The sequence below is a fragment of the Haemaphysalis longicornis genome, unplaced genomic scaffold, assembly GCF_048455015.1.
Source record: "Haemaphysalis longicornis isolate Haplotype H1 unplaced genomic scaffold, Haemaphysalis longicornis Haplotype H1 scaffold_18, whole genome shotgun sequence".
NCBI lineage: Eukaryota > Metazoa > Arthropoda > Arachnida > Ixodida > Ixodidae > Haemaphysalis > Haemaphysalis longicornis.
Genome location: NW_027526282.1, coordinates 611,451 through 628,635, shown reverse-complemented (window position 1 = coordinate 628,635; position 17,185 = coordinate 611,451). Strand labels below are relative to the sequence as shown.

Below are 17,185 nucleotides of genomic sequence, written 5' to 3'. Positions count from 1 at the left end.
GCAACTCAACTTGCTATGCACTTGCCATTCCTACAGCGTTGCTGCACCAACCATGGGTGCTCTTCCAGGGAACCGAGAGCGAGTGTCGAGGAGGGAAGGGACATGCGCAATGCTATGAAATTTTTTATGACAGGTGCAATTAAAATAATAGTTGTGATTATAGGAATATGATATTTAACTCTTACTGAGGCCACCAAGCTCGATGACGCCTATAATTGAGCCAAGCCCGGAAATCTCACATTCGTCGACAAAATCTAAGGCAGTAGCGTTTACAACACTTTTCTGGGGAACCCGCTTGCACATTCCCGGCAGATTTTCTTTGGTGAAGCACGTTTCTCCTTGTAAGCCGTTCATATTTTTTGGGTACTCCACAAGATTTATCGGAGCAGAACTGGATGCAGTCCTGAATATAATAAAAACTAAGTGCACCAGTCTGTAATATACAATAATTGTTTATTTTTTCAATAACAACTGGTGATTATCTTAAAAAAACGATTAGTATCTCCCTCCAGGTCTGTGGTACAAAGGGCGACATGTTGTCTCCGTATAAATACCTGAAACAGTATAGCCGAGCATATGTTCACTCTTCTTCGTAAGATTCTTGCGTTCGTTTGCTAGGCTTCCAACACCAACCGAATGATAATCTCCGAGGCTGTCACCCCTTCCAGCGGTGTGATACGCAAACCAACCGTCAAAGTATGCACTCGCCTCGAATCGGCATGACGGTAAAAATAACAAACGGGTTGTGGAATATTTTCCAATGCAAATGTGCGCTAAACTCCTTGATACAGGCTTTATTAGCACATTAAATTACTGGAAACGTAATATACAATGCAACTCAAGTAATTCACACTCGACAATAAACATTTGCTGAACGTAATTGTTTTTGAAACATCAAATCAATCACAAAGTGCATAACCTACAGAATTAACGCAGTCCCAATCCAGCATGTCTCTTCATATAAGCACCTCGGCGTTTACATTACCAACAACCTATCTTGGCACACGCATGTTACCTACATCTGTAATAACGCGAACCGAACGCTGAGATACTCACGCCGTAACTTTTCTTGCGCTCCGCTGTCCCTCAAAATTCTACTATACCCATCACTAATTCGCCCAAAGCTTGAGTACACGTCCTCTATATGGGCTCTCGTGCAGCACAATCTAATCAACGCGTTAGAATCTGTTCAGAACCGCTCAGCTTGTTTTATTTGTTCTAATTATTCCCGTACTGCTAACATATCAGAAATGAAATCTAACCTTGACCTATCCAATGTACCTGTCCAGAGGAAACTGCCGCAAATTCATTTTTATAAGGTAGTTTTTCACACCCCACCAAGGAGGCGAGACCTCATTTCACAACGCCCATACCACTCATCACGCATTCATCACCAGCATAACGTTGCCATTCCGTTTTGCCGCATGAAATTCTTTTCAGCGGGCTTCTTACCGAAAAACATGTACCGATTGGGACCACCTACTCTCTTCTGTTGTAACGATAACTGACCCTTTGTTGTTCAAGACTACTTTCTCAGCAATTTTTGTAACTTTATCCAGTTTCCATTATCTACCCTTGTCTTCTATTTGCTTGATTTCTTACTACATATACATTTTTTAGCTAATTTATGTTGCTTTCGTAATTTGTGCTTCACACACTTCTTTCGTTATTTTGATTTTTTTCCCTTGTATTTATTAATTTGCGTATCATGAAACGTTGTACCCACCCCTTTGTAATTTTCTACGGGCCGTGAGGGTATTCTAATAAATAAAAAATAAATAAATAAACAAATAAATAAATAAACGCATTTTTAAAAATTCACTTAGAAGTGTGAAGGGTCACTTACGGATAACCCGAAAAATTTCCTATGGAACACGGGCACACCCTATCATTTTTCAGTACTTTGGAGCTCACTAAACAATTGTGAACTCCTGGGATTAGTGATTTGTCCTGCTTTGTTTACGAGGCGACGAACTATTGCGATGAAGTCCTAACGGTAAATACCACTCTACTCCTGGCCTTAAGTGTGTACTTCAATTAACGTTAATGGAATGGACAAGTTTTTCCATAGAAGTATAGTAAATGGCCGAGAAAAAAGTATTTTCCAGATATTCATTGTTTAGATTTAGTTGGAAAATGGCAGAACTAGTTGGCAAGTATGTTCGAACCAGTGTCGTACACGTTGCTCTAAAACAGAAACGACAGCTCGTTCCTCATTCTTTGCCAATTTTGAAACGAGTTCCCGTTACCAGTTTCTTTGTTCCGAAAGGAACGCGTTCCAGTTCCACTTCGAACATAGGAATGTATCGTTACATTACCGTTACATTTCATGCACTGAATTAAAATATGGTCTCGGATAATTCTGCGGCGAAATAAAGAGAAAAATTTAAAGCTAACATCCAACTACCTATATTATACCAACATGAACACCGCCAGCAGCGGATTATCTGGAGACAAACAGAATCCAAAGAAACGCTCCTAGACGAACATTTCCAGAGAGCACCGGATAATCCCGAGACATGTCTAACTGCGACTTCGGTGCTCGGCTATTATAGATGCAAGACATATGGCACTTTCCAATTAGGTCTTACAAATGCGCAGTAAGGTTACTGCGCTTCAGATGTGTAAATAGCAGGGTACACACATGGAGGCACATAATTAAATTTCTTGCATACGAAACCGCGTCGAAAGGAACTATACCTAGGTGTTTAATGTCATTAAACGCGAACGACATCCTCTATAAATGACATTCGCTTTTGCCATGAGGGTCTACATGTCGAAAAAATGCCGTTCGTTAATGATAGCAGTAATGACTAAAAAACTGGCAAATTTTCAATAAAACAACGTAAATGCGTCCAGAATATCTTTCACCTTTTACGGTTTTAAAACAAAACCAAATTACCTTTAAAGAAGAATTGTTTAATGATAGCAGTAATGACTAAAAAACTGGCAAATTTGCAATAAAACAACGTAAATGCGTCCAGAATAGCTTTCACCTTTTACGGTTTTAAAACAAAACCAAATTACCTTTAAAGAAAAATTGTTTATCTATTTTAGGTAACATTCATGTCGGAAGGTGAGGCAAGTAAGCACTTTAGACGGACTTGTTGTTGGGCGAGTTGGTTGGCATTATCAAAAGCTGTAAGCTGCGCTAAAGAAGGCGCTACACAGAGAGAAATACACAAGGACCGGTGCAGACCTGCAACTAACTACTATTCCACGAAGAAACATGAAAATACAGACGGGAATATCATCGCCCACGCGCGAAAACAAAAAAAACTAATCTACAAAGACTTGTGGTGAGGATTTTCACAAACGCTTTTCGATAAGCAACTCTGAACGCTGACCGTCGACCTTCGGGCGGCCTCTCTCAGGTATTGTCCATACGGTGCACGATAAAATAAAACCAAGCAATGTAGAAATTCCCGTTCTTTGTCAACACGTCGCGTGCAATAAAAAAGGAACTGGCACTCCCGTCGACCGATTCCTGCCAGATCCGCGACATACCATGCCGTGACGAACTGCGCGCGTACTCTGTAACTTCGAGTAGTACAACAGCCCGATACAATGAGGCGCGCCCAGCTCTACTGAGCCGGTGACCCTTCGAATGACCTCACAGCGAGCGCAACTCTCCCGACAACAATGCCCCCATGCCTCGCGCGCATTAATGCGGTAATTACCCCTGACAATACACAGATGCGGTGGTTTCACAGGGTACCTGCACCGCCGCTCGAGCTTAGGCAACCTTTTCCTGGAAGGGAACGATTCTGTCAGCCAGGCGGCAATCCTGGCCTGCCCAGGCAAACGACTAAAGGTGAAAACCATTCTCCCGGCTGTATTATTCGCCCGTCGAACACTTCGTAAGCTCAACGGGCATGAAAGCAAGACCAAGCTGCCGCCCGCACCGTGGTTATTCTGCATTTGACCTTCGCATAAGTACATTCCACGGAAGGGTGGGCCAACTGGCCAGCTTATAGGAAGTGGAACAGAGTAGCGACCTGTGGATGTTTGTACTCGAGCTTTGGCATCGAGACAGCCAAATCCTAGCGATGTAACATTTGCAGAAGGAACTCCGTTCCTGCCGTTCCTTCATAAACCTAACGAGTTACCGTTACAGTTCAACCCACCCTTAATGGAACGTTGGTGCTACTCCGTTCCTCAAAAAAGGAACTAGTTCCAGAAGCGCCCTTTCGGAACACCGCTCCGTACAACACTGATACACACAGACTATATCTCGCACGTTGCAACAAAAATGAAATAAATCACAGAAGTATTAAAATAGTATGCACCTGAACATTCCTGCCCATGTTACGGGCTGCGGGTTTAAGTGTTCTGAATGTGCTAAAGTTTACGTCGCGAATAAGCAAAAATAAATCTGTTTGTGCTGGCAGCATGGGCTTTTTTGAGGTGTGGGCGAAAGAAATTGCCCGGAAAGGAATTGCCCGGAATTGCCCGGAAATTGCCCGGATGTAACGCGTCAAAATAATGATCTACTTCACAAAAACCCCAATGTATTTTTTCGTATAGCGGGTGCTTGCGCCTTTGGTTCCACGCAACAAAAGAAGAGCTTTCTTAATTGGACGTGTTTAACGTTTTCGCGTTGTTGAGAAGCATACACTCGTTCTTTCTATTCCTCTAAGGCTCACCTTACATGATACCATACGCAATAACTCCAAAGTGTAACACAGTGTTCTCGGTTTCGGTGCGCAACTTGCATACAAAGGGCTCATCAATAAGCTTGTATTTGATCCGCAAATCATCTGATTGCTCCGTTTAGCGCTCTATAAATGAATATTTATCCTCCCACTGTGCGCTCTAGGTTGAATATAAATCGCGTGTAAACAAAAGTTTTGTCTGGCGTAAACCGCCTTTAGTCAGTTGAATTCCGCTTACCCTGTTGCACACCAGCGCTGAATGGCTAGACAACCACCAGTTCCGTAGAACATCATTTACATTTAGGAAAACCTGGTGTAATATTCTTGTGGGCAATTCGGTCTCCATAAAAGGATATATCGAAACTAATCATGGTATAAAATATTATGCGAAAAACTGACCAAGGAATAATGTGCAACCCTGCCTTCATTCAAGGCCGGCGTGCTCGCCAACTTGGATTCCTTCCTCGTACTTGGACTGGCACAAATTTTTCACTTGTGTCCTCTTCCTACAAACGCTTTTTGCGGTCATAAATATGTCAACACTGCGTATATAAATGTCCCTGGTGTACCTTCGGTCATTGCTGCAAGCGTTGCGTTATTACTTTGTATGCAAACAGTGAGTTAGAAGTACGGGGCAGCTCGCCTTAGAGGAATAGAAAGAACGAGTGTATGCTTCTCAACAACGCCAAAACGTTAAACTTGTCCAATTAAGAAAGCTCTTCTTGTGTTGCGTGACGCCAAAGACGCAAGAATTTTTCGGAGCATTCACAATTACACAAACACCAACGAAATACCATTTTACGTGGCAGTACAGAATTAAGTCTCCCTTAGAGCTATAAGGCTCACAAGTTATTCCCCATGGCAACAGGAAAAAAGCTACTTAGGCCGCAAAGAGACTTTTGTTGTGCTTGCGCCAAGCTTGCGAAATCCACATTATCTTCATAAAGCGCCTACATCGGAAAATAGGCCAAAGCCATTGAAGCGCTCAGTAGGGGCCATGGGCTATGTTTTACTGCAAAATATTTCCTCCGTCCACATGGGGAATCAAGCATTTAGGCCGCCCACCAGGTCACTAGATATGTCTCCATGTCTAGGAGCGCTAATGTTCTTGCCTATGTTACGGGCTACGCATTTAAGTGTTCTGAATGTGCTAAAGTGTACGTCGTGAATAAGTTAAAATCAATCTGTTTGGGCTGGCAGCATGGGATTTTTTTTAGGTGTGGCCGAAAGGAATTGCCCGGAAAGGAATTGCCCGGAGTCGCCCGGAAATTGCCCGGATTTTACGAGTCAAGAGAATGATCTAATCGACAAAAAACGCAATGTATTTTTTCGTATAGCAGGTGCAAATCACGTGTCCCCGGTTTGAAGGGAAGTTCGGTTCAACGTCAACTGTCCGTTACAGCGGACTACAAGTGCGCAGTGTTTCCTTTAATCAGTCATATATCGCATGCGATTCATGGCCTTGGTATTTTACTTACACACGTCATACGCGCAATCCACGCCAATCGAAGACGCTACATATCATCACACCTTGGTAGTACAAATCAGGAAGCATTTAGAAACGCTGAGTAACTATAGAGACCCTCCACGGTTGCTCAGTGGCTATGGCGTTGCTCTGCTGAGCCCAAGGACACTGGTTTGAATCCATGCCGCAGCGGCGCCTTTGCTTACTGAGGCGACAAGCAAAAGCACCCGTGTGTTCGAGATTTTGCCGCATCTTAAAGATTCCCAGGTGGTCAAAATTAATCTGGAGCCCTCCACTACGGTGTGCCTCATCGAATGTGTAGTGTCGGCGCGTCAAACCGTACAATCAATCCGTCAAATAATCAGAGGATTTAACGTGCCTAAGCTACACTTGGGCTATGAGACACGTAGTAGTAGATGGTTCCTAATAAATAATGACCAACTGGGGATCTTTCACTTGCTCTAAATCTCGACAAAGGGACGTTATCGCTCTTTGGCGCTCTAAGAAATGCGGCAGCCGTGACAGGCAATCAAACCCGCGTAGTTAAGCTTAGGAGGACAACACCTGAGCCACAGAGCCACCGCGGTGGGTAATTATTAACGCTGCCCCTCATTAGCCCTTCACAGCACGGCCTTTTCTCTAAATTCTGGCTCAACTAAACCTAGGTAAAAAACAGTGACCTTGATAACGATAAAGAAAAATAATTTCGACCAGCGAAGTGAAGCGGTAGATTTAACTTCTATGTGTTCTATGCGTGGCCCACTGTGCGCAAGTTTGGTGGAAAACCGAGCACATATAAAATGGAGACCTATATCATGAATCTAAGCCGCGCTGAAGCCACATTTGTTGCGCGTATTTTTAGTGCTCACGAAATTCGTGTAACCTCTGCTCCAGCATCAGGTGTGGCAAAATGCTGCTGGTGTTCTGTCTTTGAAAGCGTTTTCTTATCACCAGCTGTTCGCCGTCGAACAGCAAGCATGACGGTGGGGTTTTAGTTCGGAATTGGGTGTCAAACAGAAACATTGTTTCGTTTTGACCGAAGCAATACAACTACAGCTGAAACCACTGGGTGAATGCGAGGCAAAAGACTACGGAGCGTATGAAAGACATTTTCTTGTTGAAAACGAGGTTACGCGCAAAGACTAGCTGATATGGTCACTCCCTGTATAACAGTGTTTCGTAGCCACTTCTGTTTCTTGTAACTGAAGCTGCACGCACTTCTGGGCGATATAAAATGTCTAAAAGTGATACCCAAAGGAGCAGAAAAGTTCTGTAAACGGCGAATCCTCAGCCATTGCTCATCTTTCTCCCCCAAATCTATTGTCAAGAGTTACGGTAAGGTTGTGTTTTCATTTGAAATGAACTTGCTAGTTTCCGTCGGACTACATTTCGGAGCCTAACAATTTAAACAGAAGTCTTTATAGCTGATTTTGTATACAGTCTGTTTGTGCCCCTCCGTAAAACTACGGTGTCTCCAACCTCGCCGGTCATTTTTTTTAATTCTTTACTATTTGTTTCGGATTCCTGGTGAAGGGGGGCGTTAAATAGTTAGGTTTTATAATGCTGTAATACTAAGTTTCGCGCGTAATATGACAAAACTGCGTTGCAGCTTCTTTTCCAACAGGCTAACCAGCGTAAACTTTAAAGACAGTGTTATTTAAAAACACTTTTATTTCCAAAACAAATCCAGAAACTGTGTGCCCTACATAAACGCCTGACTTTTATTATATATCCGCTGTTGAAGTACAACATTTTTGGTAGCACATGACTTCAGCCAGAGTAGTAAATGTGGCATTTGTACTTAAATGGCAAGGGCCTACACGCAGTGCTTGTAAAAAAAAGTTGAGTTGCTTATCCTAAACGGCTAGCTGCTAATCGAACCGATTTTTATGTCACAAGAAAAGCTAGCACATACACCATATTCAAGATACTACATGCAGTCTGAACTAATCTATTTTTTTCGTCTTTTTACAACACTTCATGCTCTACCTTAGCTAGAACATACTGCGTGTTCCATCCCACACGGACAAAAACTGGGAAATCGCTATTCAACCTTGCTCATCACACGAAACATTTGCAACAAGCAACGCTTTTAGCTCAGCACTTTGTAGGGCATTTTTCCCGCAGAAAATAATATAAATCCATCAATTCACAGTCTTGAAAACGAAGCATAGCTCATCCATCTCACCGTCCTTAAGCGTTTGGCATGCTGGGATGGGTCTCTCGGATTTTCCCATATCGCACATCTAACATTTCTATAAAAACGCTGCATTTTGCGCCATTGCTTCGCCGCTTCTTGCTAACCACTCTATTGCATAAGGGGCGTGTCGGCTTTCTATTCTGTAGCGTTTTCCAATAGAGAGAGCGAGCTTTGCATTGCTTGGCAAGTTTGACTGGTGACTCCGAACGCCAAGTCCGTGTCGACACGACCACAAGGCATGTTCCTTCCGCGATTGGGTTTTCATAATGGGTCCAACACCAGAACAAGACGTGATTTATTCATAGAGCACGTGCACAGCGTTTTCCAACCAACGTAAGTATAGGAAGAACACAAAAATTTAATGATGTAGGTCGATTGCACGATACAAACACCATAGCTGAAAAAACAGCCTAAGAATATGTCGCGCCTATTTGTGGTGGTTTTTTCCATAACATTGCAATATTCATGGACAAAGCTCCTCCATCCCCTGCTGATAAGTAGGACTGGGATCAGGGGTAACAGTATGGGCCCCCTCTTAGCCCTCCCATACCGAGTGATGTAAGGTAGCAGCAACAGGGCAGTAGTTATAGGATGCCAGGTGTTGGGTGAGGCAGATAGCGCGTAGGCGCGTGTTATTCAAATTTAAATTCGTTTCTAGGCGGCGGAAAGTGGATGCATCGCCGTGTGCAAATATAATGTAGCGCGATCACAATGTGTTGTTTATATTGCCATACAAGGTGGTTGTAGCTATCGCCCTTGTTTTTGTCTTTTATACAAGAGCTGTCGTCACGGAAAAATTCGTATATGGATCGAGTTGTTTTGGTTGCCACGGACTACCAGAGCTTATTGCGCATTACAGATCCTATATAAAACAAACAACATTTGTTTTACCGTGGATTGTTTGCACGGAACATATATTAAAAGATTTCGAGGGGGGGGGAGAGAATTGCTGCCAGATGACGATCTCTTCGGCAGCAGAAGATATTAAAATCTTTTGCGTATGCATAATTTTGACGAGCACATTATTAGTTTAGGCTTCACAACCGGTTGCCCTTAATTAGATCTAAACATTTGTTAGCCACGAATTTCTTGCGAATGCTGTCCTCAGAGATCTTCCTCGCGCTTACTAGCACCTGGACACGTAGCTTCTACACTGAGCTATAGCAGCGCACATCATCCGTAACGTTTTACCATTATTGTCGCTAATGTTTTATGAAAGTCTTACCTTTACAATCTTCCGCACTTCCCGCTTTTTCGGAATGTTTTGCCTGGGCTGAGCCCGCATTATTATTACTGTGTGGTTGTTGATGTCCAGTGTAACATTTTGTTTAGGAGCACTTCGGCTGATCATAGGAACAAGAACGGTGACGTTCAGATGAAAGGGGCTCCTTATTCGATGTGTGATATTCCAGACTATTTCCCTGGTGCATTCGGTTGGCGGCACTGTCTCTCGGTCTGTTTCAATGGAGCTTGCCAGGCATTCCATCTTTTCTACTATCCCGTAAATCGGATGCCTGTGGGATCCAAGAAAATTAAGTGTGTACAATGAACATTGATATTTTACGTACAGAATAGCGCCCGTTATTAACAATTACTTTACATTTCTCGATAAATTCACCAGCAGGCACACACATACGCACACAAACAAGTATACAGGCCCTGAGAAAAAAATAGAGAGAGAATCAAACAGACATGCAAAATATGTTCACCTGCTCACTTGACTCTAGACGAAGAAACAAAGCGGTTTGGAGAAAATGCAAGGAGAGGAACGAGGCAGAACGAGCTCTCACTAACTACCGGGATATATTCAAAACGAACAAGTATTTATACACGACATATCATCGAAACTGCTTATGTGCTTACCTCAGTGTAACATCAAACACTGAAGTCGCTAAGAAAAAACAAAGCTTGCTCCAGCATTCAACAACAATCACTAAAGGCCACCTCTGTATTGTATAAATGAACAGAGCCACGGTAATGCACTCATAACCACTGCTGAATATGTTTAAAGCCTCCATTATTTCTTGTTTGAGCTGATTAGAATGTTGTAACGAGGCAGCAAAAAACGATGCATCAATCAATACTGCGTGTGCAATTGACAATTTGCGTGTATGGTATAAATATGAGAAATTTACAAACACTACAAGCATGTAAGCCATTCTTATAGCAAAAAACATCAGAGGATAGAAGAATAGTCATTGAAATGCATAAGCAAACTACCTAGCTATGCACAACAAAAGTGCAAATAAAACTAAAACTATCTAAGCTATACAACTACATCTGCACAAATATTTCTCGTAGTTCCTTTAATAAACAACTGCACAGTGTTCCAAAATTATTCAAAATATTTTGCAGGGTATACTGCAGCATTTTAATTTGATACCCGGTGCGAAAACAAGCAATTTGTCAAATATCAGTGTTTCGCGTCTTAAAAAAGTGCTTGCTGCGTCAAGAACTATCAAGAACTGTCTGAACGCTGGTAAAGACTCCTGAAACGGTCGTAAGATACAGAAATTGTGCATCTTCGCAAAAGTGACTATCTTATATGTGCGGAAGAGTTGTAATGTAAGGATCAAATAATCAAGACTACCGATGTGACGGACAACCTTTTCTGTAAACTAAAGATCTTATTAATACTTGATTTAGTAGTACTTAGGCAGAGTACACTGCAATAGTTAACATGAGTTGCAAGAAAGTATTATGAATCTGTAGATTGATTTTTGTTGGAAGTAGGGCCCGACAACCTGAGAAAGCGCCAGCTGTTGAAGATAGTTGTTTGCAAAGGTTCCCGACATATATAAATCCCATATAAGTCTCGAGGAAAAGTTACACCTAAGTTTTTGTAAGTTTCAACAATTTTTGTTTCCTGCCCTCAACATATAACATGGACGTCTAACTTGACTATTTTCTTTCTCGCTCGAAAAACCATTACCTCAGTTTTTGCTGGGTTAATACTAGTGCTATGACATAAGGTGCAGTGGATTAGTTTAGAGATCAGAATAATGCATTTCAACCCTAAATTATTGCTCTCGGAACCTGAAAGAACGGTGGCACTTTCGTCGCAGTAAATAATTTCGCCGCGTTATCAATATTTAAGATGCGTTTTGTATAAATGTTGAACATAAGATTGCTTAGCACATTTCCTTGTGGAACACCTTTTGAATATACAGAATAGCGAAAATCGATGGTTGCCAATGTGCACATACTGATATCTGCTTTCTAAATAGTATTTCACCAAAGCTAGAGCTACACCACGAACACCTTGAACAAAAATCAAGGAATGATCAAGAGAATCAAAATCTTTGCTAAAGTCAACGAACAAAGCAAGAGTAAAAAGCTTTTTTTCTTTTTATTTAACAGATTTTCTTTATGGGAAAGCAGGGCTGATTCAGTAGATCGTCCCATTCTAAAGCTATGCTGCGCATCTGAGAGAGCCCCAGTTTTATTAACCAAACTGGTAAATCGCGAGTGTAATATTTTTTCAAAGCCCGTCGAAAAAATAGGTTTCACTGTTATTAACCGACAGTTCATTGCGACATTTTTACCCTCACCTTTAAAAAGTCCTGATTTTCCCATCACTCTGGGAAAAACACTTGTCTTCATGGCCACATTAAATGTGTGTTTGTGTACAGGGGTGATAGATCCTAAGATATGTTTTATTGGTGTAATTTGTAAGTTATGGATGTCGAGAGGCTTGCTATTGTTATCGATATGAATGGTCATCGGTTGGTTGCAGAAAGAAAATTTCCGCCTAACCAATCTGATCTTCCTGGAATGAAAGATCGTTAGATGGTACAGTAGTAATATTAAAATATTGAAATGGTTAGCTAGTTCTGCCCCAGAAAGACACTAGTTGTTATGTACAATTTGTTCTATAAAAATTGTTTTCTGCGGCCTAATACGTTCTTCAGGACAGTCCAGGCAGCATCTCCGTGATTCAGCGTGATCCTCGAAAATTTTTTCTCGTAATAATCTTTCTTTGCACGGGCGAAGTTCGCAGTTCAGTTTGTTTCGGGCAGTTTTGATTTCTTTAGGCGCCCGCATTTCAGGCATGCTCAGAAAAACGGAATAAAGCTTATTCTTTTTATTATCACTTTCACATGCACTGACGCGACCCAAGGCTTCCTTATTTGTTTCGATGGCTCAATCACTTTAAAGGGAAAATGCGAGGCATATCAATTTGAAATCTCTCAAGTAACGCTTCGTAGGGTTATTTAACACCATTCAGTTGAAATGGTGTTAACAAAATGGTGGCTGACTCGAGGGACCAATAGACAGACAGACACACAGATACAGACAGATGACAATTTCCGAGTTCAAGCAGCCAAAAAAAGGCTGCCATGTTTAATGGAAGAAAACGGAGGAAACAACAGGTGAGGGTGACGGAGGCGTTGCAAGTCGTAGACAGGCTGTTCCGACATCAATAACGAGTGAGCCACAGCGCTAATTCACATCTGCCTGCTGCCCTGCAAGACTGGCGACGATTTCTCGACTTGAAATCACTGGAGTGTTGGTTCTACCAGCTACTTTACGGACTAGAACGCTACGCCATTCACTAACCACGCCCGCGCCAACGACCAGCTCACCGACGACATCTATGCGGCACGTGAGCCCGAGCATGTGCGAATAGGAAAATTTCGTAAGGAACTGTGCACATTCACGTTATTTTAGTACATCTATTTGTGTATATTTTTATTAGTCCGTCAATAAATTCTGTATGTGTCTCAGGAAATCACTCCTTGTTCATACTCTCCAGATTGGCTAACTTAATCCAATAAAAACATGTTGCAACATCTGCTTATGGACGTGGGCCCTCTTAATCTTGCAAGCCGCCCACCAATCTTTTCTGTAGAGACGTCCGTGTTTCACACAACGGTATAAACCGCAACAGATACACCCCGCACGCATACTCTCACAAGAAAGGAGCAAGGTCATAGTGCTCAACAGCATTGCTGCGCAACTTATGATGGCTTATTGGCACCGACTGCGTTTTGGCTTGGCCGCCTGGGATAGTGTTCCCTGGAATTCAGGGCTGAAATTCCGTAATGAGTCCGTATATTAGGTACTCGTTCTGTGCCTCTGTATAACCTATTACTTACGTTCAGAACGTGCGATGCTGCTTATAACTGATATATTGATTTTACTGTGGCATGTGCCAGCAAATACAGCATTGTTCTTGGCAAACAAGCTTTGAGGGTACTCGAAAATATGCTTTCTCTAAATACAACAAAGTTTCATATTGCCATCATATCCCCGTTCAGTTTTTGTTTCAAGCTGCTCCTTTTCTTCGCCTGCAGCCTGGGGGGAAGCTCATTTTTAAAGAATATATTATAAATTGATGATGGGAGAGGAACGTCACGCGGTTATTATTGTGCAAACATTCTTCGGCGAATCGTCGAAAAAATTCGTCCGCCAGTATGTCCCTACTCAAAGCAATCTATAGGTACATATTGGTCATGAGCTGAATTTATGAAATGTCTTAGGACCTTTTATAACAACTCGCCCGTGCCAAGTACCGCATACGTATGGTTGAGCATTGCACACTAAGCATTTCTCGTTATAAAAAAACCATGGAGCCGTTTTTTAAAGAATTCTTTATGGACGACCTGCCACAAAATATTTTCCTCTTAGGTAGGAATACCTGGAACTTTATGCGTATGTAAGCTCTAGAAAAGATGCATACGCACTTTCTGACTATTTACTCTGTACAGCCTATACATACATTTGGAGCTAATCAAATAATGAGGGTTACAGTCCTCGTAACGGCGCCACCTGTTGCGAAAAAAAGACGCAGGTGAACGCCACTACGCCGGTAGAGTATTTTCGTAATATATTCAGAAGGAAATCTCTCGCTGCAGTGGTTTGCAGGTATTTGTGCCGCCATTGCCTTTTTATTTCGCCTTGATTGTAACATGCCTCTTTTTATCTCCTGGCAAAAAACGCAGCGAGGGCGACCACTTCCTGTCTTGTTCAGCTTGCATAACTTTGTTAATTTTGTGACGAAGGTGTCTCTGATGATCATTTTATTATGCTGATAAAAAGTTTAAATTGTCGGTAAGGAACAAATGTTACGGGTATAGCAGCCACCGGAAACTGCTCAGCTGGTTGGTAAACCACGCGAAGTAATAATAGGAGTCACCTCCGTGGTACATCAAGGCGAACTTGCTACGGCATGCCTTGCTTAGGCACCAGCGCCAAATTTCTTTACAATAAATATTGGTATACCATTCTGAGAGCTTAACATCGTTTAAGCAAGACGGAAGGTTTCGCAGAAATCAAAACGCCTTTTTTAGAAGCCCTTTGGGTATTGTAAGCAGATCTGAGTTAAGAGCACGTGTTAAAGATTTTATGATCGAAGATGATAAAAAGAAGCACGAATATGAACTATAGGAAAACCCTTCGAGGAAGAAACACTATTTTGGTTTGAATTCTAGCATGAACGCTGGAGTTGTACGGCGGTAACGTTTCTTAACATCTCCTGGCAATTACATAGGCGAAAATATACACTTCAAACCTTAAACGCCCTCAGGGAAGCTCATTCTCAGTTAATTCAAATGCCTTCATTGCCCTGAACGCTGCATATTTCCGCACAGTATTGTGGCGCCGCCTAAGGAGATGCCTTCAAAAGACACGGGGCAAGCATCGTTGTATGAGGTTTATTTTTCTACGAGCTTAGCAGTTTTTGTGAAGATATGCAGCGTTTTGTCTGTGTTAAAATTGCGGGCGTTGATCCCCACGACGACTAAAAGATATGGATTACTAAGGAATCAACAGTAAATCAAATATATTACTTCCTTCCACTGCCGAACCTCAATCCACAGTTATGCCGACACTTAAGAGCGTAATTCAGCAGCAGGTGGCTTAACCCCTACCGCGAACTGCCGTTATGAATCCTCATCATCACATGACCGTTGCAAACACTGCAATGAAGTATGCCGGAACTGTCGCAAGGTTGCCCCCGGGGCTGATTATGACATGTCCTGACACAATGGGGGTCTTTCACATCAGTACGCACTGTCTTACCAGCACCCGGCAGCACCGATAAGCCCATTTTCTCAACTTCGGCCTCTGCCCCTGTTGAACTATAATTGGGGAACGTGGGCCAGTCGCCCAATCTGTATTTTTGTGGTTCAGCCGGACATGTAGCGACATATTGCGGCCGGTGTACAACACCTGCCCCTGCCGTTCTCCCACCGTCAACTTATCGTTTGGCCAGCCGGCTGCCTGTCCCTGAAGACGCCTGCTACAGCTGCCAGTTCGGACCCTCAGCTTCTGACTACCGCGCTTCTGTTAAAGGTCATGATGTTCCCTGTCTCCCATGCGCCGATTACCAGCCGGTTCTGAACAGGAAAGCTTGCCAGTGCAGTTCCAGAGGCAAGAACAGCGTTACGATGGAGCTGTCCAAGGCCTCATTTTTCTGCCTTGAACGTTATTGACCTGTTAGCTGAAGGCAGACGTACACAGGCGTGAGAAGACATGGGCGCTGCTGTGAAGTGATTAGAGCAGAGTTTTTTGTATGCTGAGAAACGTGACGACGCCGTTGAGTGGCTTCTTGCTGTGTACTGCAAACGCTCATCACATTCTATCGTTGGTGGCTTGCAGGGCTCGTGTGACCAGGCAAAGCATCTTGTACATAATTTAATTAATTTTGCTTCCTTCGTGTTCACACGATGTTATTCTTGGTCGGCACTTTCTCACTCAGCAGAGTGTCGTCATCGACTTTGCGCGTGCGGAAGTTGAATTTACTTTACCTTGTGCCGCGTACAGTGAGAGTAAAACCACCGCTAAATTGGTCGTCATCTAGGACACCAAGATTCCGTCACAGCGCTCTGTTTAGGTGCCCCTGAGCTCTGATTCTTATATTGAAGCCACTGTGCTCTTTGCGCCATCGCGCTCTTCATTCGCTGTAAGCGCCTTCTCCGGCCGTCAACTCTGTCAACAACCCACGCTGGTGCAATCCGCTTGCTGGTCAACAATTTGTCCTCGCATCAGTTATCTTTGCTGCACGGTGAAACGCTAGGCGGCATTGAGCCTGCTAATCCAAATGTCGCGGTTGACGCGGCCGACGACACTACTCACCTTGACATTCTGGAGTTGAGCGCAATGTCAGTAGAAGACGTGTCACCCACCGGCGTATTTAGTAAGGTCATCGATATCGACCGCGCCCCCACCCGACGAGCTTAACAGCGGGAACTTCTTCAACGATTCGTGTCTTCTTCCTTACAAAATAAATGTTCTTGACTTTATAGGTCCATGTCCTCGCTAGCGTACTAGGGAGAGGTTCAGCCCAATTTTCACTTTTATGCAAATGAATAGGGTTTCAATCAAATCTACCACATGAAGGCATATTTGCTCACGGACTTTCACTATATTTGAGTAGCTTCTCGGTATCGTGTTTTTTTGCTCAGTTCGCTAGGCGTCTGACTCCACGAGTGTCCTTACAACTTTTTATTCTCCTTCTGGCGATTTAGAACACGCGGCGGATTGTGCAGATGTTGAAGCAGATGAGGCATCAGTAGTGTTTGCCCATTCAAAAGATGGAGAAGGCGATAGCATGGCAACTAGCGTCAGCAAGTCAGACGACAGATCCAGCAGCGACAGGGTTGACAACCATGGAGGTAATGATGACTGCCGGGGCACAGGCTCCCTTCAGGAAAAAAAACATTTGGAGGTTTTGTTTCCAGCAAGCGGTTTCGTAGAAATTTTCCGCGAAATGCACGCTCTCTTTTTTGGCGCATTGACGCATTCTTTGGTAATGCTGAGAACATTCGTCTACACCTTACGAACCTGTTTGCGAAACACATAAGATCTAGGGCTGGCAGGATACAGTAGATGAAGAGATGCTTGTGTTTCTTTGTATAGTAA

General features: G+C 43.0%; 1 protein-coding gene across 1 annotated transcript in view; it reads right to left on the bottom strand.

Moving 5' to 3' along the window:
• Positions 1 to 17,185, bottom strand: part of LOC144166620 (uncharacterized) — a 104,556-nt gene that overhangs the window by 60,261 nt on the left and 27,110 nt on the right. The window contains exon 4 of the mRNA XM_077696164.1: positions 9,546 to 9,834. Within this exon, the coding sequence (XP_077552290.1) occupies positions 9,546 to 9,834 (289 nt within the window). The remainder of the gene's footprint in view (positions 1 to 9,545; positions 9,835 to 17,185) is intronic.